This window comes from Microplitis demolitor, chromosome 4, assembly GCF_026212275.2.
Source record: "Microplitis demolitor isolate Queensland-Clemson2020A chromosome 4, iyMicDemo2.1a, whole genome shotgun sequence".
Classification (NCBI taxonomy): domain Eukaryota; kingdom Metazoa; phylum Arthropoda; class Insecta; order Hymenoptera; family Braconidae; genus Microplitis; species Microplitis demolitor.
In genome coordinates, this window is record NC_068548.1 from 6,542,559 (window position 1) to 6,568,843 (window position 26,285).

At 30.5% G+C, this 26,285-nt stretch overlaps 3 protein-coding genes and 1 long non-coding RNA gene across 7 annotated transcripts; 3 read left to right on the forward strand and 1 right to left on the reverse strand.

Annotated features, from left to right (window-relative positions):
* The first annotated feature begins 204 nt into the window (after positions 1-204).
* Positions 205-2,494, forward strand: LOC103580811 (protein disulfide-isomerase A4). Its single transcript, XM_008562699.3, has 6 exons — positions 205-429; positions 494-679; positions 1,270-1,408; positions 1,486-1,647; positions 1,729-1,854; positions 2,326-2,494. Exons 1-6 carry the CDS (start codon positions 234-236, stop codon positions 2,477-2,479), a joined length of 963 nt encoding a protein of 320 aa, XP_008560921.1. The 5' UTR covers positions 205-233; the 3' UTR covers positions 2,480-2,494.
* Positions 2,495-2,497: 3 nt separating this feature from the next.
* LOC103580812 (ELMO domain-containing protein 2) lies at positions 2,498-5,299 on the reverse strand. The gene is made up of 2 exons (XM_008562700.2): positions 4,517-5,299; positions 2,498-4,155 (listed from the first exon to the last, which is right to left on the reverse strand). The coding sequence occupies exons 1-2, from the start codon at positions 5,030-5,032 to the stop codon at positions 3,733-3,735; spliced, it is 939 nt and encodes a 312-aa protein (XP_008560922.1). The 5' UTR covers positions 5,033-5,299; the 3' UTR covers positions 2,498-3,732.
* Positions 5,300-9,120: 3,821 nt separating this feature from the next.
* LOC103580813 (neurexin-4) lies at positions 9,121-21,700 on the forward strand. Of its 3 annotated transcripts, none has more exons than XM_053738616.1 (10): positions 9,121-9,464; positions 10,926-11,021; positions 14,349-14,545; positions 14,760-14,901; positions 15,209-15,579; positions 15,645-15,992; positions 16,596-17,070; positions 17,382-17,711; positions 17,783-18,088; positions 18,956-21,700. In XM_053738616.1, the coding sequence occupies exons 1-10, from the start codon at positions 9,413-9,415 to the stop codon at positions 20,431-20,433; spliced, it is 3,795 nt and encodes a 1,264-aa protein (XP_053594591.1). In that variant the 5' UTR covers positions 9,121-9,412; the 3' UTR covers positions 20,434-21,700. The 3 variants fall into 3 exon arrangements, with proteins under 3 accessions (XP_053594591.1, XP_014295850.1, XP_053594592.1); XM_014440364.2 differs by lacking the exon at positions 14,349-14,545 and adding an exon at positions 12,998-13,194 and having other exon boundaries at positions 18,956-21,699; XM_053738617.1 differs by lacking the exons at positions 9,121-9,464; positions 14,349-14,545 and having other exon boundaries at positions 10,956-11,021; positions 18,956-21,699.
* A 2,323-nt stretch (positions 21,701-24,023) lies between these two features.
* LOC128667583 (uncharacterized) lies at positions 24,024-26,034 on the forward strand. 2 transcript variants are annotated; one of them, XR_008403520.1, is made up of 3 exons: positions 24,024-24,232; positions 25,078-25,200; positions 25,780-26,034. It is a non-coding gene; the product is annotated as an uncharacterized LOC128667583 (long non-coding RNA). The 2 variants fall into 2 exon arrangements; XR_008403521.1 differs by having other exon boundaries at positions 24,024-24,215.
* The last annotated feature ends 251 nt before the right edge of the window (positions 26,035-26,285 follow it).

The following is a 26,285-nucleotide window of genomic DNA, read 5'->3' on the forward strand; positions in this document are numbered from 1 at the left end:
ACGTCTTCAAGTATTTATTCATCCAATTAATTATTAATTATCAGGGGTTATCCATTTATTGTATGGTCAAATTACCCTCAGTGACAGAGATCCTCTCGTTCAACGGAATAGAAATTTGACTTGGCGCCTCGCAAGTTCTGCGCCACGGATTCAAATTAAAAATAGCGACCAATTAAATTCTTGGGTAAAAAAAAATCTATAAATTTAATTTTTGCGGTTTTTATTTTTATTAAATGTACACAATACGTGTCCACCGGCAAAATAAAGTAAATAGTAATTTAGATGAAATTAAAATGTTGCCAATATTTTTAATTATTTTATTGTCATTTTTTAATAAAAATTGTTACGCCGCGGAACAATCTCTTGCACTTTTTACTGATGAAGAATTAATGCAACATATTACTACTGATCCTGTTATTGTATTATTCAGTAAGTATCTGTAACTTTTTAAAAAAATTCATTAACAACCATATGTTTGTAATTGTTTTTTTAGCAAAAGATGATTGCGAGGAATGTAAAAAATGGGAAGAAGAATTAGTCGGTTTGCGCGATGAACTAGTCGACTCATTATCAGCGTGGGTTGTTAAAGTATCTGGGAGCTATTTACGTAAATTATACACACCATACAAAGAGCCGGCTTTGGTGTTTTTCCGAAACAGTGTTCCGCTGCTTTATGATGGTAATCATCATTATTTATTTATTAATATATTTGTAAATATTTACATTAAATTCTGCTAAGAATTTCTTAAAAAATGAGTACCCACATCAATATATTCGAAGTCGGATATATATATGTCATATATATAGTCAACGTAGAAATGTATGACAAGTAGATTTCATTATTTTCTAAATATAGAGTTGTAGGTACTCGTTTGAAGAAATTTGCAGGATTATAAAATAGTCAATTCATAAATTTGACAATTGGCCGTTTTACCCTCATGTTAATTTATAATGACGTTATTTTCCATTAATATACAAGCTACAAACATAATAAATAAAAATGGATATTTTTGTCATGATCTACATAAAATTTTCTTCAATATGAATACCCACATCAATATTTTCGCAAGTAGTTCATAAATATCTTATATATAACAAATATATATAAACCTTATTTTCAAAAAATCCGAACATATTCATGTGGGTATTCATTTGAAAGGACATCAAAAACCCTATTGATCTATCAAATCAGAATTTCAAATCCTGTTCATTACCCCCCCCCCCCCCTCCTTATGAACATTTTATCTCTACTGATTTTTTGTTAACCAGGTCCTTTGGATGACAAGGAAATTTATGACACATTTGTTCATAATAAAGAGCCTATTGTTAAAGAGCTAACTGATGAAACATTCGAGCATTTAACACAAGCCAGCAGTGGCGCAACTACCGGAGACTGGTTCGTAATGTTGTAAGTATTTTTATTAAAATATCACTAAACATTTAAATATTACTTTTTTTAAATATATTTATTCATTTTTTTAATAGCTACAGTGACAGTTGCGTCGAATGTCAAAGATTAGGGGCAAGATGGGAAGCAGTTGGCGCTAAAATAAAACGTCGGATAAATACAGCGCGAGTTAATAAACATACTACTGGTGCAGCAACTGCAAGACGATTTAGTGTCTTTGAAGTTCCGCAATTAATACTGTAATTAAAAAAAAATTTTTTCTTTTACATCTCAATTAATTTTTTTCTAATTTTCGCGTGGGAATTTTTTTTATCCGACAGATTCCGTCAGGGAAAAATGTACAGATACCAAGTCCCAAAATATGATGTCAATGCGATGGTGTCTTTTGCTGAGAATTGGTACAAAAATGCCCAAGGTGAAAAAGTACCAGTACCTCAGAGTCCATTGTAAGTATTTTTATTTTTAAGAATTTGGTAATTGGCTTTGAGAGAAAAGAGGAGACTTTTGATTGGGAGCATGTAACTTGGAAAGTATTGATTTGAGAGATTTTTACAACAAATGCTTTTTTATAGCTTGAAAAATTTCCTATCCAAAAATGCCCCATGACATTCGTAAATCTCTAACGCTTCAATAATTACAACAGTTGAAAATTTATAAGTAATAAATTCTTTAGAAAAATATAAATTTTTGTGATTAATTTTGTTAGAAAGCTCATAACTCAAAAAGTATTAATCTGAGACATTTTGACTTGGAGTAATTTTTTGTAGCCTGGAAAATTTTCTATCCAAAGTTGCCTCATGATGTCTATTATCTCGAATACTTTCTCAGTTACAGCCATTCAAAAATTTAACTCTTACATGAGTATACTGATTAGTTATAAAAATACATAATTAATTAATAATTAAATTTATTTCTAGCGATGATTTAACTTTAATGATTGCTGATACTCTGAGAGAAAACCCATGGATAATGAAATTAGGGAGTATGATAATTTGCATAATGGTTATCGTCTCAGTAGCCTCGAAATTGCGAAATAAAAATGAAGTTGCGGATAAAAAAAAGGATAAATAATTTTTTTTTTTTTTTTTTTAATTAAAAAATGTGGTTTCTTTGATCTTCCATTAGTATAATGAGTAAAAGTCAAAGAACCGAATTATTAAATAACTTTTTTTTTTTTTTTTTTTGAAAAAATGAAAAATTATTATTTTTTTAAATAAAAATAATTTTAAGTTTTTAATTTAATTTATTTTATTTTTTTTACATTTTATTTATATAAATATTATAAATTAATGGAATGGCGTTAAAGTTAAATTTTTTTTTAGAAAAACAAAATAAATAAATAAAAAAATTAGAATAGTTATACATCCAATTAATAGACTAATTAAACTACCCGTCTGATAGACTACACTTTCAAGGAACTTAGAAAAAATCTATTTCTTTACAAATTTATCTTTAATAAAAACTTCCAAGCATAATTACTTTACGCTTATTTTATAAAATTACCTAGAGCTCCCATTCATACATAGTACAATAAAAAACAAAAGTATTTAGAGAGCTTACAATTAATAAGATACTTAAAAGTTTATTTTTTGGGAAATTTAATAATTTAAGAAATAAATTTGTTTTTCTGTGGGCTGAGTAGGTAGTTGGTCACAATAAATATTATTAGTGTTTAGTAGAGCTGATTTACTATAAAATGAGTACCCACATCGATATATTTGAACTAGATTATATATATGTTATATATATGTAAGAGTAAAAATGTATGAAAAGTAGATGTTTCGAAAATGGGATTGTGGGTATTCATTTAAAAGGGAATTTTACACTCCACAAAATAGTCGAATTAAAAATTTTTCAACCAGCCATTTTACCCCACTCATTAATATTAATTAATGATATTGTACATTTGGTACGTTACGTACAAAATGATTCAAAATGTATAATTTTATCGTAACGTGCACAAAATTTTCTTTAAAATGAGTACCCACATCGATATTTTTGAACAAAATTTTATTTATTATATTTATATATATATATATATATATATATATATATATATATATATATATAATTATAAATATATAACTGTACTTTAAAATTTTCTAACCCAGGCTTGTTGGTACTCATTTTAAAGGTATTCCGAAAGTCTATAGATCTATCATATTAGAAATTAAATCCATGTGTATTTTACCCCAAAAAATTAACTTTTAACGCACGTTATAAATCGCAAGCATGATTTTTTGTGCTATATTAACAATTATAAAAATAAATTAAAAAAAGTCTTAATAAATAATAATTAATCTAACTAAATCAGTAATTATACGTTAAATAGTATCAACACTAGGATTAATTCGAAAAACAGTGGCAGGATTCGCAAGAGCACAGCGAATAGTTGTTTCGAATTTTTCCGAAATAGAAGAAAACTCCATCATATTGCTGGGCTTTGACTCAATCCAGAACTCGTCGAATTCATAAAACAGGTAACTATAAAATTGATGAAAGGCACGAACACCTGGTAGAGTTTTCGACGAATTGTAGACGTGAGTTTTAGCGCTACCATCTCTGAGCAATCTTAAGGCCATACTTGTTATATTAATACCAACAATTGCAAATGCGTAGCCATAGCGTGGATGCACTGAGTGCAATAACGCGTGTCGAGCTGCATTTGGATACTCATTGGCAAAAAAAACCAAATTTTCAAGTCCCAAAATTCCCATGCCACGAAAATCCGTCTTTGGGTCATCGCCCTAGAAATTTTAACTCAATTCAATTCAAAAGGCCTCAAATTTCAGTTTTCTACTTTACTATTTTCCATTCATAAGGCAAAAAATCGAGATTTCATAGAAAAAATAAAAAAAACTTCAGAATTTACCAAACCCCCAGATTAGGCAAACGGCCTATTTTGCCCCAAATTCCAAACAAACTCTCCCACTACTTTATTATTCTCTAAAAAAACCTCAAAAAAATTTCAAAATTTCCTAAAATTAGGCGGCATAAACCCGGCCCATTTTGCCCCAAATTCTCCCGAGATTTCATTTTTCCCTCTCGAAAACTCTTTTCCTAAAAAATCTCAACTTTTACCTCAAATGGAAAAAAAAAAAAATTTACCTGAAATCCAATGTCCTGCCATTGCTTGGTAACGCGGGCTTCAAGCTGCTCATCTGGTTTCAAAAGATTCCACAATTTCAACAAAAGCAACTCGTGCTCAGGATTATCAGAATCGTACCCAGTCTTTCTGAGCTCCTCGATCCCGGAGATGAGCTGCCTGTACCCCCAGATCAGTTCCACGCATTTGCCGAAGGACCGGGCGAAATCGGGATGCGCGGTAGGGTTTATTTTTTTAGCCAAGAGGACGGTTCTGATCGCGTCTTCAAGAATCTTCCTCTCAGACTTGTTATTGATACCGCGTTGCTCGGCCACGGTATTGAGATTACCGATCATGGTCTTAAGCTCGGGGTTTCGGGACTGGTATAGAGACCGTTCGACTGCGAGAGTTCGCGCCGCCCCGGATGGTTCCCCATAGCAAATGCGTTGCAACTCGCACATAGAAGTCGTTTGCCTTAGAAACCACTTAATTATTGGCCTGAGGTACCAACAGACTATCGACCAGACATACCGATACATTTTTATTTAAATTGTATAACTTTTAAACTAAGGAGGATCGGGATCAAGCGACCGGATTATCTGGGGGTGAGACAAGACACTTTTTTAATGGAGGTCAGGAAGCAAAACTTGGACCCAAGTGACGACACATTTTATAACAAGGCTTGTTTTGAAAACAATTTGTTCGGGCGCGAGCAACCTTTGTTTTGATTTGTTTACGTTGGAGATCTTGGAGGTTATTGATTTATTTTTTTTCCGACTAGAGTTGGAGGTTAGGGATGCGCGTGCGTAGATTACAGATTTAGATTAAGATTGGCTTTTGTTTATAAGGTGGAAAAGTCTGTTTTAATTATTGTAGAGAGAAAAATGTAGAGACCTAGTGATAGGTGGCGATGAAGGTAAATTCTGAGGAAGAGTTCAAAGATTTTTAATCACCGTGATCGGTGAAAAGTGTATACCCTGGTTGAAAAATCAGATTCACTTCAAAAGAATTTGGTTGGAAATTTCCTATAGAATCCTATTCAGAATTTTTATGGAATGAATCGGTTCCAATCGGAAAATCATAATTGCATAACTCATGATGCGAATCATCAGAGAGTGCTTTACGATCGAAAAATTTTTTTCGCCTCACTTTGGCAACTATTTCAATTATTATACCTTTGTTGATTCACGGAATTAAGATATGTTGCACACCATTTTGAAGATAATTTAATGGAGATTAATTTCATACTTTTCAAAAATTTATTTAGTTCAATACAAACCGAAAAACCATCAAAATAGTTTACAAAAATTTTCTGTCCGTCAAGTATGAAACCCGTAGACACGATAACTTGCGAAAAAATCCAGTAATTGAAACAAATTTTTTTAAAAAAAATTCTTTGAAAAATTTGTAGATCCTCTATTGAAAATGGCTAGGTAACTCAGTGTCGTTTAATTACAATTAATAAAAGAATAAAAAGGCTGTATAACTATACATATATATATCTACGTAAAATTAATATGGATGGTGATATATCTACACATTATACGTACATTACTTCCACCAGGGGCGCTTGCACATTACCATGTGTTCTATAAAAGAAAATTAATAAAAATACTAAATTACTTTATTTTCCCGCTAGAAAAGTATTTAAATTCCGTAGTTATTAAGAACTTATAAACTATTTTTTCATTATTCTGTGCTTTAACTTCGGAAAAAAATCATCAGATCTCGTTTTCAGTTCTATTTCAAGGATCGAATTTTTTGGCTTAGCTCTAAAAGCTGGTCGTTAAAATCTCAGACCATTCGCTGCTAATCTACGAATATTTAAACCAAACTCTTTATTTATAGGCATCATCTGATAACTAACCTTCCAAATTCGCGAAACATAAATTTTGAAAAATTTCAATTTCATCTAGGAGTACCTATTCTAAGTTTTTTTTCATTTATATTCAATCAAGCTAAAAAATCATTGTCAAACTTACCAGCTCCAGCAACCGCAATCACCAGCGTCAATTAAAGAATCGCCATAAATTTTTTTCAGTTTTCTTTCTCCTGCAAAATAAAAATCGTGATCAAAACAATTATTTTATTCTTAAAAATCAATAAATATGTAAATTAATTAATTATTACTTTTTTTTTAACTCAATTAATTTTTTTCCCTCCGAAAACTTAAAACAAAATGGGACTTCTTTCTTACTTGCACTTTTTTCAAGAAATTCAATTAAATTTTTGTTAATTATCACAATTATTCATATAATTATCATTAATTGCACTTCACTACACTCACTCACACTTAGACACTAATTAATAAATCACTAAACTAATGAAAATTAAATTTTAAAAAACAAAAAAAAAATTTTAAACGAAAAACGAACGACGAAATTTGAATGAGACTGAAGTTAGTCGACGTCTAATAATTTTTGGATTTTTTTTTAAATGATAAATTATAAACTAAAAAATATTCGAAAAAATTGCGCCTACAGTTTTTAAAATTTCCTACATGTGCATTTTTTTAGTTTTTTTTTTTTTTTTTTTTAAATTAAATCGTTAAAAAAAAAGTAAAAAAATTGTTAATTATCTGCCAACTTCAGAATCATAATTTTTACACTCCCGATCCGGAAAATTTAATTTATAATCAAAAGCATAAGTATCGAATTTCTATTGCTAATTATTATATCACTATACTTTTAATTACTTATTTTAATTATTTAGTAATTAATTTCCGCTTCAAAATAATTACTGACACTTATAAATTGAATTTAATACAGAGAAAACTTAGACGCGCACGATATAGAATTGGCTGCTGACGCCATTTTGATTCAACCACGCGCGCTTTTATTTGAACTCGAATGGTGGCGCTGCGAACGCAATTAAAATTCAAATTACAAAAAGTTATTATTTGATAATATATACGTGAATTAATTTATATACAATTAAATATAAATGAATATAAATTTTTCATAAAATTTTTAAAAATAATTAAAAATTTTTATTTTCAAATTGAAATCCACTTCATTTAGAAATATAAATTCTAATGAGTATAAATGTAACTGACAATTGTTAATTTTTTAAATTTTGAAATAAGTGACTTGAATGTGAGTCGAATGAAATAAAAAAAAATCACATTTATAGAATTTTAAAATCAGAATGTGCATTTGTTTAAATTTTTATATTTTTTGGTCTGTTCGGACTCTCCGCCCGGCGCACTGGGGTGGTTGCAATATACCCAGAAAAATTTTAATTCATAATTAAATTTAATTAGTAGAAAAAAAATGAATTACCAATTAAAAAAAAATGTATTAATTATCAGTGTATTGATTAAAGTAAAATTTGAGTGAAACAAATCTTAGTATTTCGAATCGATCATTAATTAATAGAAATTAATGTTAATTTCGTGTGCGAAAAAAGCGTCAAAGTACCCTCGGGTAGCGGGTCCGGCTTTGTCCCTTGACTGCAATACAATCTGCGAGACAGGTTGGTGACACGAGACTACGGTCCATATATACATGTGTATAAATATATATTACAATACATATTTGTATATATATTTAAAATAATTTGTTAATTATATATTTTTTGTTGTTTTATTTTTATTGGTGTGTTCGGACCCGCCACCCCAGGGTACTCTGACGCTTTTTTCGCACACGAAATTAACATTAATTTCTATTAATTAATGATCGATTCGAAATACTGAGATTTTTTTTGCTCAAATTTCACTCTAATCAATACACTGATAATTAATACTTTTTTTTTTAATTGGTAATTCACTTTTTTTCTACTAATTAAATTTAATTATGAATTAAAATTTTTCCGGGTATATTGCAAGCGCCCCAGTGCGCCGGGCGGAGAATCCGAACAGACCATTTAATTGTTTAATTCGTTTCTTTGTAATTTAAAATTTGTCTTATATCTACTACATTCACACTCATAAATTTTAAATATTTAATCGACAAATAAGTGCCCATATATAACGAATGTGAATATAGCAGACATGAGACAATTTATAAATTTCAAATAAATAAATTAATTAATTTAAATAATAAAGTTTAAAAAAATGCGCGCGCTGATTTTTCGATTAACTAAATACGCATTTAAAAATTCTTTCTCTACTCACATTTGATTTATTTGTTACAAAATTTAAAAAATTCCCACTTGTCGGTTACACTCGCACTTATCAATCATCATATACATGATGAATGAATTCAGCTGACAATTGTCAATTAAAAAATTCGTAAGCATTTGAATTAAATGTAAATATAGACTAAAACATAGAAAAAATTCGCATTTATAGAATTTAAAAATCAGTATGTACTTTTTTTAATTTTAATATTTTTAATTGTTTAATTGGTTTATTTGTAATTTAACATTTGTCTGATATCTGATATTTTCACACTCATTTCATATATTTATAATAATTTATATTTGAAACAAAAAAAAATCAATTTTATATCAAACAAATAAAATCTAATTTTGAATTATTTCCTCAATAAAATTAAAAAATTTCAAATTTTCCGCCATTTCTCCCTCGCCTCCTAGCGTAAATAAATTCACCTAAATTTCAAATCCCAGCACTCGGAACACGCCTTAATTTTCTCTCTCTCCCTTTCTCTCTTTAATTCTCATGAGTCTGAGTCATTTTAAACAACCGCGTCTACAAAATCCCGAGTTTACAAGCCAGTAACCTCTGCCCTGTCAGCCCTGTCTACTTTTGTGTCACATTGTAACGACTCCTGACAAAAAAAAAACTCTATAGTTAAATCAAATCCATTTTCTTTATTATTTTTTTTTATACGCGTCCCCCAGCCCCAGTATATACTCAGCAGTTCGTGTACAGTACGTAGCTAGTGTACATCATAAAATAAGTATTCAATTCTAGACAACAAATTTAAAAAAAACACTTTTTTTAAAAATATGTCACAATGAATTTATTCTACGTATTTTTTTTAACGGCTTTAGCCGTCACTACTGCCTGTAAGTATTTTTTTATAATTAGTTTTATATTATATATTAATTATAATGGTAATAATAATAATGATGATTAGTTTACTCGATCGACATCATCGATATTAATTGAGTAATTTAAATGTATGTGATTGTACACATTTTTTAACCGTGACTCCTTCATGACCAAGCCCATCATGGCGTTTTTAAATTTTTAATTTAATATCATTACTATAATTACTATTATTATTATTATTATTATTATTATTTATTTGTTTTTTTTTTATTGTTATTATTTGATACTGAAGATAACAATTGTATAATAGTTTTTAAATTTTTATAAATTAAATAAAATTATTTTTAAAAATAACAAAAAAAGATTTTTCACATGAGTGTGAATGTAGCAGACATCAGACAAATTTTAAATTACTATTAAATAGAGTAAATAATTTAAAAAATAATATTTATCATAAATGCACTTATTAATTTCAAAATTTTTTAAATGCGCATTTTTTAAAAATTTAATTTTATTTATTATTTACTCTATTTATTAATAATTAAAAATTTGTCTAATATCTACTACATTTATACTCATTTTTAAAAAAATATTTTTTATGCTTTTAAAATTTTTTCTTATTCTAAAAAATAATAAAAAATGTTTAATTGTCTGCGACTTCTACTATTATACTTTTTATTTATTAATTATAATTATTATATTTTTCTAATTATTTTAAATACTAATCAGCTTGTAGAATTTAATTATATGAAAAATTAAAAGTAATTTTATTCGTTTATTGATTTTCATTCATAAGTTTCAATTTTTTTTTTTTAAACAATGACTATGGATCAAACAATCATTTCTATTGTAGCAACCATGTCCCAGATTAAGTTTATAAATACACTCCATTAATATACCATTATATATAATATATTTATTTTCTAATTTTAATAAAATAATTGATTTAATTATGTGAAATTTGAAATTTGAAATCTTGTTTTTTTTTTTTTTTTTTTTTTTTTTTTTTTTTTTTTTTTTCAAATAAATTTTTAATCTTTTATTTATTAAATTGATTGGAACTCTTTGGGAAGTAGAAATCGGAAAAAAATGCATTGAAATGAATTCGTGGAAAATTTAATTCCGTACAAAAAAGGTTTCTTTGGTTTTTTTTCGTAAAACCCATAGTTCAATTAGAATTTTAATTTAAAAAAGAAAACCAAAAAAAACTATTAGATTCGATATGAAATGTTACTTTTACTATCTTTGAAACAAATTTCCGGATGAACTATTGAAAATAACACGAATATCATCAGGAACATTTTTGTAGGAAATTTAATTCTCTCCAAAAAAGGTCTCATTCATTTTTAACGTTAACTCAATAGTTCATCTACAATATTGTTTTTAACGAAGCTCTGAAAATTTAATTAATAATTAAAGATACAAATTATTTAATATTGATAAAAGTTAATATTAGTACTATTATTATTTTACAGATGATTACGAATGTAATACACCATTATTAGATCGAGCTCAACTCCATGCAACTTCTTATATGAAAGATCGTGAGCCACATCAAGCACGACTTTACAGTATGTTTATTTTTATACTAAAATAATTATTCCACTACATCCAATAGTAAATTTTTTTATTATTATATGTTGTCGTTATTAATTAGTAATTTGAATTTAATTTTCATCTAATTTCATTTTTTTTAAATGTACGAATGATTTATTTGCATCCGTGTTTTCATGTATTTATTGTTTTTTCGCTCTAAAAGTCACTGATTGCTAGAAAAGATAAAAAATTACCAAACACGGAAACCCACTGATTTAAATAATACATCCTATAGTCGTAAAAAATAACAAAAATATATAAAAAGCTCATAATTTTGTGGTCTCAATTAATTTTTATGAATTATAAAGACGAGAGTAATAGTCAGCGGTAAATGCCCGTTAGTTTGAGTACCCACATGCTGGGTTTAAAAATTCAAAAAAAATTTCGAAAATAAAATTTCGATTTTTCCACCAAAACTAAGACTCATGGTGTGACTACTCAAACAACGCGGAATCAAACGCTCTACTCAGTCCCTCGACTCATTAGCTTCTCTAAAAATTTTTCCAATAATAATTTGAAAAAAACACGAGAATAAGTCACAATATTTTCTTTAGGTTAAACCGACGTGATTTCTACCTAAAAAAATATAAAATCGCAAATTTATAAAATGTCAACAAGTATTCGATGGTCATTTAATTGGTCAAATTGGAGTCCTTCGCCTCAGCAATTTCGTCAAGCGATTTCCTTCATCCAACCAGAAGAGAAACAACGTCTTGGACGTTTCGTTTTCCGTAAAGACGTACGCGCTTCCTTGGCTGGCCGACTACTAATTCGTAAATTCATAAATGACCACACGGAAATTCCTTACCGCGATATTAAAATTTCACGTGACGAAAACAACAAACCGTGTCTCGAAAATACTGTTAAGTCCCCCCTTCTCTTCAACGTTTCCCACCAGGGCTCTTACACTGTCCTTGCCGGGGAAATCAATCTCCCGTCAAAAACTGCCGGTGACTTAAAACTCGGGGTCGATGTTATGAAACTAGAGTACTCTGGTGGTAAAAAATTGTCTGAATTTTTCCGTATAATGGATCGCAATTTTTCGAAACGGGAGTGGGAAGAAATTCGTTACGAAAAATTTAACAAAGAAACGGGAGTGGGGGAAAAAGAACGGGAACGATTTCAAATTGAAATGTTTTGCCGGCACTGGGCACTGAAGGAAAGTTATGTAAAGGCAATAGGAGTTGGGATTGTTGTAGATTTAAGGAGTTTAGATTTTTGTACGAAATCAAAATTAATTGAAAATGAAGTAATTCGAGACACGGTTCTTTTTATTGATGGCAATGAGGCCGATTGGGTTTTTGAAGAGACTATTTTTGATGGCCACTGTGTCGCTGTAGCGATGCCTAAGACACTAAGGGAGGGAACGGATCTAGTGAGTGGGGGTGGGAAATTCGAAGAGCTCAGTTATGAAGATTTGGTCCGTCGAGCCGGAGCTCTATTTGAGGAAGATGATAAATATTGTGACGATTATTTTTTAAAAAGTGAAAAACCTTAATCTAAGAAATTTGTAATCAGTGGGTTTCAATAAAGAATTTTAAAAAATAAAATTGTAGGTCTTATTTTTCGAATTTTGAATTTGTGGATTGGGATCAAATTTTTTTGGATGTTTGACCTGATTGATGACTAGAATGCTCGATTTCCTGTAGAATAAGTACCCACATGCCCTAATTTTGATTTAAAAAAAAAATTTTGAAATTTTGACCAACACGGAATTGGGGCTTGTAGGTATTCGTTGAACGCAGTATATAAAGCTCTGGAAGATAAGAAGTAAATTGTTGTGAAAATTTTTGGGACAAAAAAATCCACAAATTTATGTCTTAGATATGTAATTGCTAGCTTATTGTATTTATTTTAGTTTTTGAGCAGATAAAAAATAAGATAATAAATTTAGTAAGTAATAATTTTAAGAAAAAAAAAATATGTAGTAGCATGATATTGATTATATTAGGCGAGAAATCATGGACGGCGAGCAGCTCAGATGCCAAGCAGTATTTTATGATCGATCTTGGCCAGGTGATGAATGTGTCATCTATCGTAACGAAGGGTAGAGAAAACCATGGCGAGTATGTCATGGAATACTCAATCAGTTACGGTTTCAATAATCTCGATTACATACCCTACAAAGATGAGAATGGCAACAATAAGGTAAATCCCTTAGGTCTCCTGAAAAAATAAAAAAAAAAAAAAACTAACAACTAATATCTGCTCAAAAATAATCTGTACTTTTTAAAGCTTTTGCTTCTGCATGTGGTAATGGCTTAGCTTTGTTCGCACAAATGCACTCGATTAATATAATTAATTATTCTAACGCTTATTCTTAAGGTAACAGTATCCAATAGTGACCGAATACCGTACATATTTTAAAATATTCAAATGAAAACTGATTTTTCTAGTTATTTCTCGTACTACATTAATGTGAGGTTAAAAATAATATGGTGAAGTTGTAGAATATTCAATTTCCTTTTTATTGAGTACCCACATCACTATTTTTGAAAAACAATTTTTTTCTTAAATTTTAAAATTCGTAAAATTTTGTTTTTCGAAATAGTATGATGTGAGTAATCGTTAAACGCAGAATTCAAAAATCTTCTTTGCACTTATATTCATTTTCTTTGTTCCCAAAGTTGAGATGAAAAATAATTAAAAATTGTTAATATGAAATATATTTTTTTGTATTTATGAAATTCAGTTAAAGTAAATAAAAAAATAATTATTAAACTTTTGAGAACTTTTAATTTCCTCTAGAATGAGTACCCACATCACTATGTTTTGAAGAACACTATTTTTTTCAAATTTCGAAATTCGTAAATTTTCAAGTTTTCGAAATAGTATGATGTGGGTACTCGTTGAATGCAAAATTCAAAGAGCTTCTTTGTACTTATGTTCTTTTTCTTTGTACTAAAGTTGTGATAGTAAAAAATTAAAAATGGTTATTGTGAAATACGTTTTTTTTGTATTTTTGAAATTCAGTTTAATTGAATAGAAAAATAATTATTACAATTTTGAGAACTTTTAATTTCCTGTAAAATGAGTACCCACATGCATATGATCTAAAAAAAAAATTTATTTTCAAAAATTACAATTAAAAATTTTGAATTTTCGAACCTCACGGAATCCAAGCGTGTGGGTACTTGATTAACGCAGAATTTCAAGCTCTCTAACACCCATCAACTAAATTTTTCTTAACAATAACTTGAATTGAATAAAAAGGTCTTAATTGAGATACTGTTATCGCAACCGCTTAACTAATATTTAACAAATGGTTATGGGGCAAAAGAAAATAATAAGGGTATTCACAGGCAAGAGTGCGTGGACACCGAGTGATAATTCGTACAATCAACACTTAACACTGGATTTGGGTGATAGATTTGAGATAAGAAGTATCCAAACTCGTGGGCGTGCTAACACTAGAGAATTTGTTACCGAGTTTATCGTCGAATACTCAGACGATGGTCAAGCTTGGACTAGTTACGAAAGTCAAGATGGTGTTGAAGAGGTAAAAAAAAAAGTTAATAAATAAATAAAAAAAAATTTTTATTTATTTTTCAGGACAAATTTTTTTTTTTTTTTATCACTAACAAATATCACAAACTAAAAACTTGCACATGCACATCAATATGCACGTAACACGGGGAAATATAATTAACTTTTTTTTTTATTTATTTTTTTTATCTGAAAATTTTTTTTAATTGACATTAATTTTAATCTAGATGTTCAAAGGTAACGTAAATGCCGAGTCTATTAAATTAAATAGATTTGAAGTACCTATAATTGCTCAATGGATTCGTATTAATCCTACAAGATGGCAAGATCGTATTTCCATGCGCCTGGAATTGTTCGGATGCGAATATGGTAATTATTTTTCCATTTTTCTTAATAAAAAATTCAAAAGTATATGGACGTTTTAGAACATCTAATTTCCGTTAGTTTGAGTACCCACACTCCTATTTTATTTTTTACTAAAAATTATCCATTTTTTAAAAATTAAAATTCGAATTTTTTTTATCAAAATTAAAACCCATCATGTGCGTACTCAAACAACGTGGAATTCCCCTTTCTACCAAATCCCCACTGTCTCAATTTACAAAAAAAAAGTTACCTACCGCAAAATAATAAAAAACCCCATAATTATTTAAAAACAAATGATGATTTATTACAGTTTCCGACGTAATGCACTTCAATGGAACCTCATTAATTCGACAGGACTTGGTCCGCGAGCCTATAGAAACAGATCGTCATGCGATGCGATTCCGGTTTAAGACAAACCATGCCGACGGTGTCCTCGTCTACTCGCGGGGCACGCAGGGAGATTTTATTGCCGTCCAACTCCGTGACAATAAGATGTTACTTAACATAGATTTGGGCTCTGGAATAACAACCAGTCTGTCAGTTGGGAGCCTTCTTGACGATAATATGTGGCATGACGTACAAATTTTTCGCAACCGTCGCGACATTTCATTTTCCGTTGATCGTGTTCTAGTCAAAGGGCGAATTAAAGGCGATTTTCATCGTTTAGATTTAAATAGAGCAGTAAGTTTGACCCTTGAAAATAAACAATTTATAAAAAGAAATTTTACAAATTTTTTTTTCTCTAGTTTTATATTGGAGGAGTTCCAAACAAACAAGAAGGTCTGATAGTAACCCAAAATTTCACTGGCTGCATTGAGAATTTTTTATTAAATAAAACTAATGTGATGCGTGACCTAAAAGAAACTGAAGCCCTGGAAGGAATTGGAGAAAATACACGTTTCCTTAAAATCCATACGACTTACACGTGTCCCGAACCTCAAATCGTGCCTGTTACTTTCGTAAAACCGGATAGTTTTGCAAAATTAGGAGGATATGAAGGTTCTACGACTCTAAATGTGTCCCTGGCATTCCGGTCTTATGAAGAAAAAGGGCTGATAATGTTCCACAAGTTTATTACAGATGGATTTGTTAAGGTGAGGAATTCATTTTTTTACTTGATAAGAGATAAGGTCATTTTTCGACTATGTCTATATAAGGAGGGTGTAGAGTTTTTGATTTGCTGTAGAATGAGTACCCACATCGATAAGTTTTGATTAAAATTTTTCTTTTTGGAATCTGGTTTAAATTTTGAAATTTTGGTCCTATAGAAATATAAGACTTGTGAGTACTTATTTGACGCGAGATTTCAAGTAATTTTTATATCACAGACTTGTTTTTCATTGATAATTTTTTTTTTATAAATTTTGTAAAATAAAAAAAATGGATTTTTACTCATATTTTGAAAGCTGGGTTAATTTCTTTGGTGAATGAATATGTAAGGAGTGTAGAGTTTGTAATTTGCTGTAGAATGAGTACCCACATCAATATTTTTTAATGAAAAAATTTTTATTTATAAATTTTAAAAATGTAAGTTTTAGATTTTTTTGGCTAAATTTAAACCCTATTATGCGAGTACTTAAACAACGCGTAATTTCAAGCTCTACAATATTTTGATACTTAATGTCTTTTATATTTAATTTGCAGCCAGAGATATCGAATTTAGTAATTGTACTAAAAAGTTTTATTTATATTTTTAGCTGTTTTTAGAAAATGGGCGTATCAAAATACAAATAAAGACAAAAGGAAACCCGGAAGCTGTACTAGATGATTTTGAGGAAAATTTCAATGACGGTAAATGGCATCAAGTCATATTAACCGTTTCAAAAAATAGTGTTATATTGAACGTCGACGGCAGGCCGATGAGAACAAAACGTCTGTTAGATATGTCAACTGGACCAATTTATCTTATCGGTGGTGGCCTTTTGGGACAGGGACGTGGTGATGTCGGTTTCGTGGGTTGTATGAGAAGTATCACTATCGATGGTACCACCAGACTACCGACAAATTGGAAAAAAGAACATTATGATGGTGAGGTAATTTTCGACGCTTGTCAAATGCTGGATCGATGTAATCCAAACCCTTGCAAGCATAACGGTATCTGTACTCAAACTTCTCATGAATTCACTTGTGATTGCGAGCATACTGGTTACATTGGTGCTGTTTGTCATTCACGTAAGTTTATAAAATTTATATCAAGTATATTTTTTCTTTACTACTAACTTATTTTTATTTAAAAACTCATAGAGTATGTAGAATTTTTAATTTTCTCTTGAAAGAGTACCCACATCACTATGTTTAAAAATAAAAAATTAAAAAAAAATATTTTTAAGTCTGAATTTTTTGACTTTTCCAAATAGTGTCATGTAGGTACTCATTCAACGCCTCTTCTCTCGCACTACACACTCCACATACCTATTTTTAAAAATAAAATTTCTGTGTGACAAAAAATGCCCAAAAATCCTCACGTACTTAAAATATTCTAGCCAAATATCTACTGTCATGTGAAGCCTACAAAAACTTGAACTCCGGGGACCAACATAAAGAGACGAAGATCGACGTAGACGGCAGCGGGCCCTTGGATCCGTTTCCGGTCACCTGTCAATTTTACCCCGACGGTGTAGTCATGACTGTTATAAGACACAGCAATGAATTATCTACACCAGTCGAAGGATATGAAGAACCTGGAAGTTTTCAACAGGATATTTCTTACGACGCCGATTTCGATCAAATCGAGGCAGTGATAAATCGATCGCTCTCTTGTCATCAGCATATTAATTATGCTTGCAAACATTCGCGTCTTTTCAATACTCCAGGTAATTATTAATATAAATATAATTGGATTAATAAATATAAAAATAATAATAATTATAATAATTTTTTAAAGTAAACTCAAACGATTTATTCCGTCCGAATTCCTGGTGGGTAAGTCGCAACAACCAAAAAATGGATTACTGGGGCGGCGCATTACCTGGCTCGCGTAAATGTGAGTGCGGAGTACTAGGAAATTGTATAGATCACACAAAATGGTGCAACTGTGACGCTGGTTTCGACAGTTGGAATGAAGACGGAGGTGACATTACGGAAAAAGAACACTTGCCTGTACGACAGCTGAGGTTTGGAGACACAGGAACGGCTTTAGATGAAAAGGAGGGCCGGTATACTTTGGGACCACTTATTTGTAGAGATGATGGTAATTTTCTTTATTATTATTCTGGAGTTATTTTAAAACCTGCATAGAAAAAAAAATTAACTTAGATCAAGTAAATTATTTTCTTCAAAATATCTTTCTTGTTTCAAAACATTTAAACTTTTTTAATTAAAAAAAAGTCCATTCTTACATAAATACATTATTACTCTTCAATGGAGAATAAAAATTGTTCTTTCAAAAATTGTAATTTTGAAAGAAGCATTTTTTGTTTTCAAACAAGATGCATACTTATTTCTGCTAAGAATTTTATTCTCTTGGTTTGAGGCCGATAATATTGACTCAGGATTGAGTCGGCAAATCTTGATTTAAGAATCCTGAAACTCCTTAAGCCAAGAAAAAAATTCTTGAAGCAAAAAAAATGGTATTCTTCAAACTAGTATCCTCGGTCCAAAAATATCCTACTTGAATCAAGTTAACTTTTTTTTCTATGTGGGAATTTTCGAGGGATAAATGAGTCCATGGTTGTTGTAGAGGCCAGTAAGACGAATAGTTTGAGTACCCACATCGTAGGGTTTTGGATTGTTTCCAATTTATTGAACTTGAAATTTTTGAAAAAGTTTTTGAATATAGTGATGTGTGTACTCAAACAAACGGAAATATTATTCGCTTCATTGTCCATGTAGTGAAAAAATTCCGCTTCAAACGAGTACCCAAATCATATTTTTCCAATTAATAAGAATTCAAAAATTTTTCAAAAAATATTTTCTTATTCAAACATATCGATGTGGGTACTCATTCTTCAGCAAATCAAAAACTTTACCGCCCTTAATATATAATTTCGCCTTAAAATCCTTCCAGCTTCTAAAAATACAAGATTTTATTATAACCAAATTTAATTTTAACTTTCAGATCTTTTCCAAAATGTCGTGACTTTCCGTAAAGCCGATGCGACTGTCGATCTCCCAACTTTTGACATGGGCCACAACGGTGACATCTACTTCGAGTTCAAAACAACAGTAGAAAATGCCGTCATAATCCACAGCACAGGTCCCTCTGACTACATACAAATTTCCATAAATTCCGGTAAACAAATTCAGTTTCAATACAAAGCCGGTGACGGTCCTCTAACTGTCAGTGTCCAGACCTCCAACACTCTCAATGACGACAACTGGCACACAGTATCCGTCGAACGTAACCGCAAAGAAGCGAGAATTACCCTCGACGGGCTTGCAAACCAGATCCGTGAGCCCGCAGGTCCCGTCCGCGCTCTCCATCTCACCTCCCAATTAGTCGTCGGTGCCACGACCAAATACCGCGACGGTTACGTCGGATGCATCCGTGCCCTCTTGCTCAACGGAAAGCTCCAAGACCTTCGCTCATATGCTAAACGCGGAACTTACGGCATCCACGAGGGCTGTGTCGGTAAATGCGGGAGCAATCCCTGCCTTAATAACGGCACGTGTATCGAACACTACGACAGCTACGAGTGTAATTGCCGATTTTCAGCTTTCAAAGGCCCCATATGTGCTGACGAGATCGGGGTAAACTTGTCCCCCAGCTCATTGGTCCGTTACAACTTTACCGGCAATTGGCGGTCGACTTTGTCGGAAAATATTAGGGTTGGATTCGTAACCGTCGACCCCCGCGGGTTCATCCTGGGCCTGTTTTCAAACACCACTGGTGAATACATGACCATCTCGATCTCCAACAGTGGGAAACTCAGGATAATATTCGACTTCGGGTTTGAACGTCAGGAGTTTATTTACGGAGAGAAAAATTTCCATAGAGGGCAATATCATGACGTGAGGGTACAGAGGAAGAATTCGGGCGCCACTATGGTAGTGACGGTTGACGGTAACGAACCGATGGAGCAACACTACAACATAAAAGCTTCAGCAGATGCACAGTTCAATAACATCGAGTACATGTACATTGGAAGAAATGAGTCGATGAACGAGGGCTTTGTTGGATGCGTGTCCAGGGTACAGTTCGATGACATCTTTCCTTTGAAGCTTTTGTTCCAGCAGAAGGTCCCGGACAACGTTCGATCGATACCTGTGGAAATAACGGAAAACTTTTGTGGAGTTGAGCCGATAACCCATCCCCCGAATATTGTTGAGACGAGACCGCCACCTATTGTAGATCAGGAGAAAGTCAGGGCTGCTTATAATGAGACAGATACGGCTATTTTAGGAAGTATACTGACGGTGATTGTAATTGCGCTGATTATAATGGCGGTGTTGATTGGAAGGTACATGTCGAGGCACAAGGGAGAGTATTTGACGCAAGAAGACAAGGGGGCGGAGCTCGCGTTGGATCCGGACAGCGCAGTCGTTCATTCGGCGACGGGGCATCAGGTGCAGAAGAAGAAAGAGTGGTTTATTTAGGGAGGAGAAGGATAGAGCTTAAGGAGATTGTGCTTTTACTTTTTGGAAGATGGATGGAATTTTAGGTTTGTTTTTTAGATGAGAAGAAGGGGGTCACGAATTTCAGGGAGCTTTTGTGGAAGTTTTTAGGTCGCAAGCTCAGAGCTTTAGGGTGCATCTAGAGATTGGGGAGGTCTAGAAATACTTCGATTGAAGATTGAAGGGATAAAGTAATTTTTAAAAGCTCTGAGCTATTTCTATCGAGTAGAAAATTTACTGAAAGCTTAATTACAGAACTGCTGGGTCCAAGTTTTTTATAATTTTAGAGAGCTTGAGGTATATAGTTAGAGCTTGCAGATATCGAGTGTTATTTTTAAAAGCTCAGTTCGCAATAAGCTTGAGCAATTTTGTTGCAAGCTCTAGTTTTTTAGCCTTGATGAATATTACCCTAAACTACTTACCTAAAAGCTCTCTACAAGCTTTTTTACAATAGTTCCGACCGGAATAACTTCATTTATTAAATGTCAGATTTAAAAGAAACAAAAAGCTTTGAGTAATTTTTACTTTATTAAAAAAGCTCGAGCTTGCGACAAAGTGATCAAATTTTCTCGCAAGCTCGTGCTTTTTCATGGGTTATGATTGATTTCTTGTCGAAATCAACGCTTTCAAGCTTCTCCAAGAGCTTTTTGGTAAAAAAAGCTCAGAGGGCTTTTTTGAAAAACCAAAATTTTTAATTGTTTCAAGTCGTACAAATACTTTATTTTTAATAGCTTCAAATGTCCATCTTGAGCTTTCAAATCTTGGCCCAATTTTCCAGAGCACGGTCCCAAAAATGTTATCTCATATCAAAAAAACTTTCACAAAAGCTCTAATAATATATCTAGTTTATAATTTAAAACAAAACAAAGGCCTCTTTGTATTTACGTACAAAAAATTGTTTGAGTTTGATATTATTTTTTATTTTTATTTTTATTTCTTATATTTTTTGTTAACAGTATTAGAAGTAATTTTAACCGTCCAGCGATGATGATTTCGTTTTTATTTCTCTTTCTTTATTCGTTTTTTTTTTAAATATTTTTTATTTACTTATTTTATCGTAATTTTTATACTATTTTTATTTTATAATTTTTATTTCGATTATATATTTAGTGTTGTCTGTAGCATTCCACATTCTTTTTATTCACAAAATCTCGATATTTTATTTAAAAATATTTAAAATTGATTGTTTAATCGATTATATATATTTAAAATGAATTAGATATACCAAACATTTTAGATTTTAAATTAACTAATTGTAATTTTTAATATCGAAAAAATAATAAAAATTGTATATAAGCCATTTTTATATTATATACTAAATAAAAAAAAAAAAAAAAAAAATTGTATTGTCATTTTATTCTGATTTTGGCAGCATGCTCTTTACGCGAAACACTTGCGTGTTTTTTTTAATATTTTAAATACTACTATCATATTCTGCCGCCATTTTATTTTGAATCATGATTTTTAATTTTTCTCCCATTTCTAATAATTTATTTTTCGAATATTTAAATTTACCGCGCAAGTAATAAGAATAATTAATAAATTATTGATGAAAATAAAAAATTTCGAGTATATTTTTTAGTCTAATTAATATAATTATTGGCACAAATAAATTTTAATAAAGTAATTAAATTTCAATTTTGAAATTGCGCGCCGAACTGGCGCTACTGCGCGTTGCTGTATTCAGCGTTTAATTTTGGCTAAAATGGAGGTAAGAGAATGAATCGAAAAATCGATTGCTTTGTATCAGCTGACGGTCTAATAGCGGCAGTCAATATCATTAAAATGGCAGTAGTAGTCCAGATTCTTCTTTACGTTTAAATTGAAACACAGTATTGCAGTTAATTCGCGGAATTATTTATAAAATTTATTGCTCATAGTAATTGTTTAATTAAAATGTGTAGTGTTTGTAAAATTTAACTTGTGCAAAGTGTATGGGGTGTCGTTAAGTGTTGAGTGTTTAGTGTTAGTATAAAGTGTTGCAAATTGCTGATGCTGATAACCTCCAAGTTCCTGAGCAAAATCATCTGGCATCGTCTGGTGGGAAATAGCAGTTACGTGACGTTTGTTTAGCTGCTGTACACTTGGAGCAATTTAAATTAAATCTCCAAGTGTATTAGGATACCCTTCTGCATATTATTTCTCCACCAAGGTTTGTTCAAGCACTTGCGTATACTTTTTAAATTTTTTCATCATTTTTCTATCATATTTTGCTGCCATTTTATTTCGACATACGATTTTTAGTTTTCTCCAGTTTCTAATAATTTATTTTTCAAATATTTAAATTTACCATGCAAGTAATAAGAATAATTAATAAGTATGCACTCCAAAATGCGCTACACTACAGCTTCTCGCAGCGCATTTCGGAATGCACACACGATGGAGGAAAGTTTGAAAAACACAGTTTTGAGAAAAACGCGTTTGAAGTTTTGAGTAGGGTTTATATTATAACAATCTTAATTAATCATCAATCTGTGATTTTTTATCCATAAAGTACTCCATTTTCTTGCCTATTCTTCTGTTATGTGTAAGCTTGTATAGAAAAATCTCAGGTACCAAGTTGACATGTCATAATAGACCTAGCTTTCTATCAGTCAACTCAGCGCTCCGAACTTCTGCTTCTTCTAACTGCTGTATCTTTATAACAACTTGGAATTTTAAAAAATCACTTTGCTAAAATATTCTACATATGTTAAGGAAACAATTTAGGCAAAAAAAAATTTATTTTTTGAATCCATCACACGAGAGAACCCCCTTAATAAGCGAATGTTGGATGATACTAGTCGGCCGACGTCTAATAATGTTTGGATTTTTTTCTAAACGATAAATTATAGAAAAAAAAAATATTTGAAAAAATTGCACCTACAGTTTTTAAAATTTTCTACATGTGCATTGTCTTAGTTTTTTTTTGCAGTTCATCTGTTGAAAACAAAATCCGAAAATTGTTAATTGTCTGTTAATTTTAGGATCATGATGTTATGCTTCACGTATATGCCTTTTTAAAATAACTATGGGTTGTTGATACTCATTTTGAAGCTCATCAAATTTTCAATTTTTCACACATAAATAAATTAATTTATTAGATGTATTCATAGATATATATAAAAGTATGTACACATAAATTTAAAAAATAACTATGTCTTGTTGGTACTCTTTTTAAAGGGCATCGAATTTCCTATTTACTGACGGACATAAATCAATTATAGGGTAAAATGGACCGTGTACATAACAAATTTTTTTGAGCTGCCGACTTCTATACAAATTTATTATATCACCATTTTCACCCTTGTCCACTCTTCTGTGCTTATATTTATATAAAATTTAATTTAATGTAGCACATTATATGTGATATGACACGTAACGTGACACGATCATGGCGAAGGCTCTGTAACATCTTTCCTTATAAGGAAATCTTGCAAGACACTGTAGTCCGATTGGCTCCTTTAAATAATAATTTAAAAAACTCCACAAGGTAGGATAGGAATTACGAAAAGGAGAATCTCAGCGGGAGAGTTAAGATAGTGACACTTAAGACTACAGAAAACTCGTTTTTATATTTACTGGTAGGGGAATTATATAAAAATTATCGGGTATAATAATAATATATGCTAATTATAGACAAGAGTGAAAAGTGAAGAGATTAAACTCTACAAATATCAGTTATAGTTGAGCAACTATAGAGTAAAGTGAGAATATTGCCTTTTGGTAGCAAGAAATAATAACGACCAAGTTGATAAATAATTGGAAAGTTATTTTTAAAAATTGTAATTATTTATATGATGTGAGTTGGTTACTGTGATGGCCAGCTGTTAGTAATAAATTCCATTGAGTTTATTAATTATTTAACTATTTGTTGATAAATAATTATTGTGTCAATTGTAGTTTATTTTCATTATGAGTGATAATAACAATATGGTTTTTTAAATTAAATTTTTAATTGGTCCTGATTTATTAGTGATAAAATGTCCTGTCGACTAAGTACTCACATCACAAACTTTCGAAATAAAACTTAAATTTTTGAAATTTTTATTTTTTCAAAATAATATATTTTGTAAAAATTCATGCAAATTATTCATAATTATTAAATTTCCGGCGAAACGAGTACCCACAACATTATATTTAATTGAAATAAAAATTTGAATAATTAAAAATTTTGGAAATTATCGGAATTCGAGTATTTTTGAACCTAGTGATGTGGGTACTCATTAAATGGAGAATTTTGAGCTATTTAATACCTTCATTTTTATTTTTTATTTTTTTCGAGCTAATTTCGGGAACACAATGAAAATTTCGAAAATTTTTATTTTTGAAAATATTTAATTTTGAAAAAATTTCTATAAAAGATAAGAATTTTTTCTGAAAAGAATACCTACATAATTATCGTAAAATAAAATGAAAATTTTTAAATTTCGAAAATTTGACGTTTTAAAAAATCTTTCATGTGGATACTTATTTGACGGGAAATTTTAAGCTCTACAAAATCCTTATAAATATTTATTTAAGTTTTTCTATTTACACCAAATTTTTAAGTATTTAAAGCTCAACAGTATTTCATTTACTAAAATTTTAATTTACTAAAATATTATTATTTTTTTTTCATTGATATGAAACTTGGATATAATTTAGGTGAAGATTCAAGTTAATTACTATTGAAAAATGTCAAAAATACTGATTGGATTAATTGCCATTCTGGTTTTCATCTCCATGATGCAAGCAGTCGTTGCGCAATGTGCTGAACATGAGGAGCCTGTAAATATTCAAATTCAGTCTTGTTGACCTTTCGTTCGTCGCGTTGTGAGAAATTCATGTCTTTTTTTTTTTTTGATAATTTTCGAAAAATTAATTATTACTTTCTTAAACCGGTTCATCAATTAGTGTATCAGTGTATTATTGGTAGATATAAAAAGTTTCTACATTTTCTGTTGCTTTATTTTTTTTTTATAAATTTATGTTAATGCGAAGAAATTGTGAAATCGCGGGGATTCCCTCACTGTGCGACTACTTTTGTAAGTCAAATTTGATGTGCAACGTTGCCATATTGATAAAAAATGTTCTCAGCTGATTCAATCAGTTAACAAAATCGGAGCTTAGTCATATAAATAGTAAATAAATTTTATAGAACATATTCATTTTAAAAAAATGTAAATAAAAAATGAATAATCTGATCTAAAGTAGAGTAACCAAAATCGACGTGGCAACATTGCACTTTAATTAACGCTGTGGCGATTTCCTCACTGTGCGACTAACGACGTTCGGCAAAAGATAAGCGACGAACGAAAGGTTAAAAATAAATAATTTATGATTTAATAATTATGACAATAAAATTAGTGCACGCAAGATAGTGACTGCTGTTCTGGAAAATGCGTTTGGATGGAGATAAGACCCATTTCTGGTAACAATGGACGCTACTACGGATGCTCAAGAGTATGGAATTTCTAATATGGACCACTCCATACTACAGTTCATTCATTAATCAAAATTATGATTCATAAAAAGCATATTAATTTTAAAAACATTTTTTATCTGCACTGACAATATCAAATATTTTCTACTCGATTGAATAAAAAAAAATTACTGAACTAATTCATTGACTTGATTTTTATACCGTGAGTTTTTTTAATAAAGAAGAATAAAAAAAATTTGTTAACTTCCCGCTGAGAAAATTGAAAAATTTCAAAAATTAGGGAAGTTATTGGTTTCGGTCCGATTTTTGAAAATCGAATTTCTATCAGATTTTCACGTTTTAAGATTCTAGGAAGCTATTCTGACTAATTTCAAAATGATCGAGTGTATGTATGTACACGGAAAAAAATTTCCTGTTGCTGCAACAGGAG

Excerpts from the sequence above, each read along its gene's own strand:
- LOC103580812 (XM_008562700.2), bottom strand. The coding sequence starts at position 5,032 with ATGTATCGGTATGTCTGGTCGATAGTCTGTTGGTACCTCAGGCCAATA. Across the intron at positions 4,156-4,516 it reads GGCAGGACATTGGATTTCAG|GGCGATGACCCAAAGACGGA; the intron begins GTAAATTTTTTT and ends TAAAATTTCTAG.
- LOC103580813 (XM_053738616.1), top strand. The coding sequence starts at position 9,413 with ATGAATTTATTCTACGTATTTTTTTTAACGGCTTTAGCCGTCACTACT. Across the intron at positions 11,022-14,348 it reads ACATCAAGCACGACTTTACA|GCAAGAGTGCGTGGACACCG; the intron begins GTATGTTTATTT and ends GGGTATTCACAG. Across the intron at positions 14,546-14,759 it reads GTCAAGATGGTGTTGAAGAG|ATGTTCAAAGGTAACGTAAA; the intron begins GTAAAAAAAAAA and ends ATTTTAATCTAG.
- LOC103580811 (XM_008562699.3), top strand. The coding sequence starts at position 234 with ATGTACACAATACGTGTCCACCGGCAAAATAAAGTAAATAGTAATTTA. Across the intron at positions 1,409-1,485 it reads GGAGACTGGTTCGTAATGTT|CTACAGTGACAGTTGCGTCG; the intron begins GTAAGTATTTTT and ends TTTTTTTAATAG. Across the intron at positions 1,648-1,728 it reads GAAGTTCCGCAATTAATACT|ATTCCGTCAGGGAAAAATGT; the intron begins GTAATTAAAAAA and ends TTTATCCGACAG.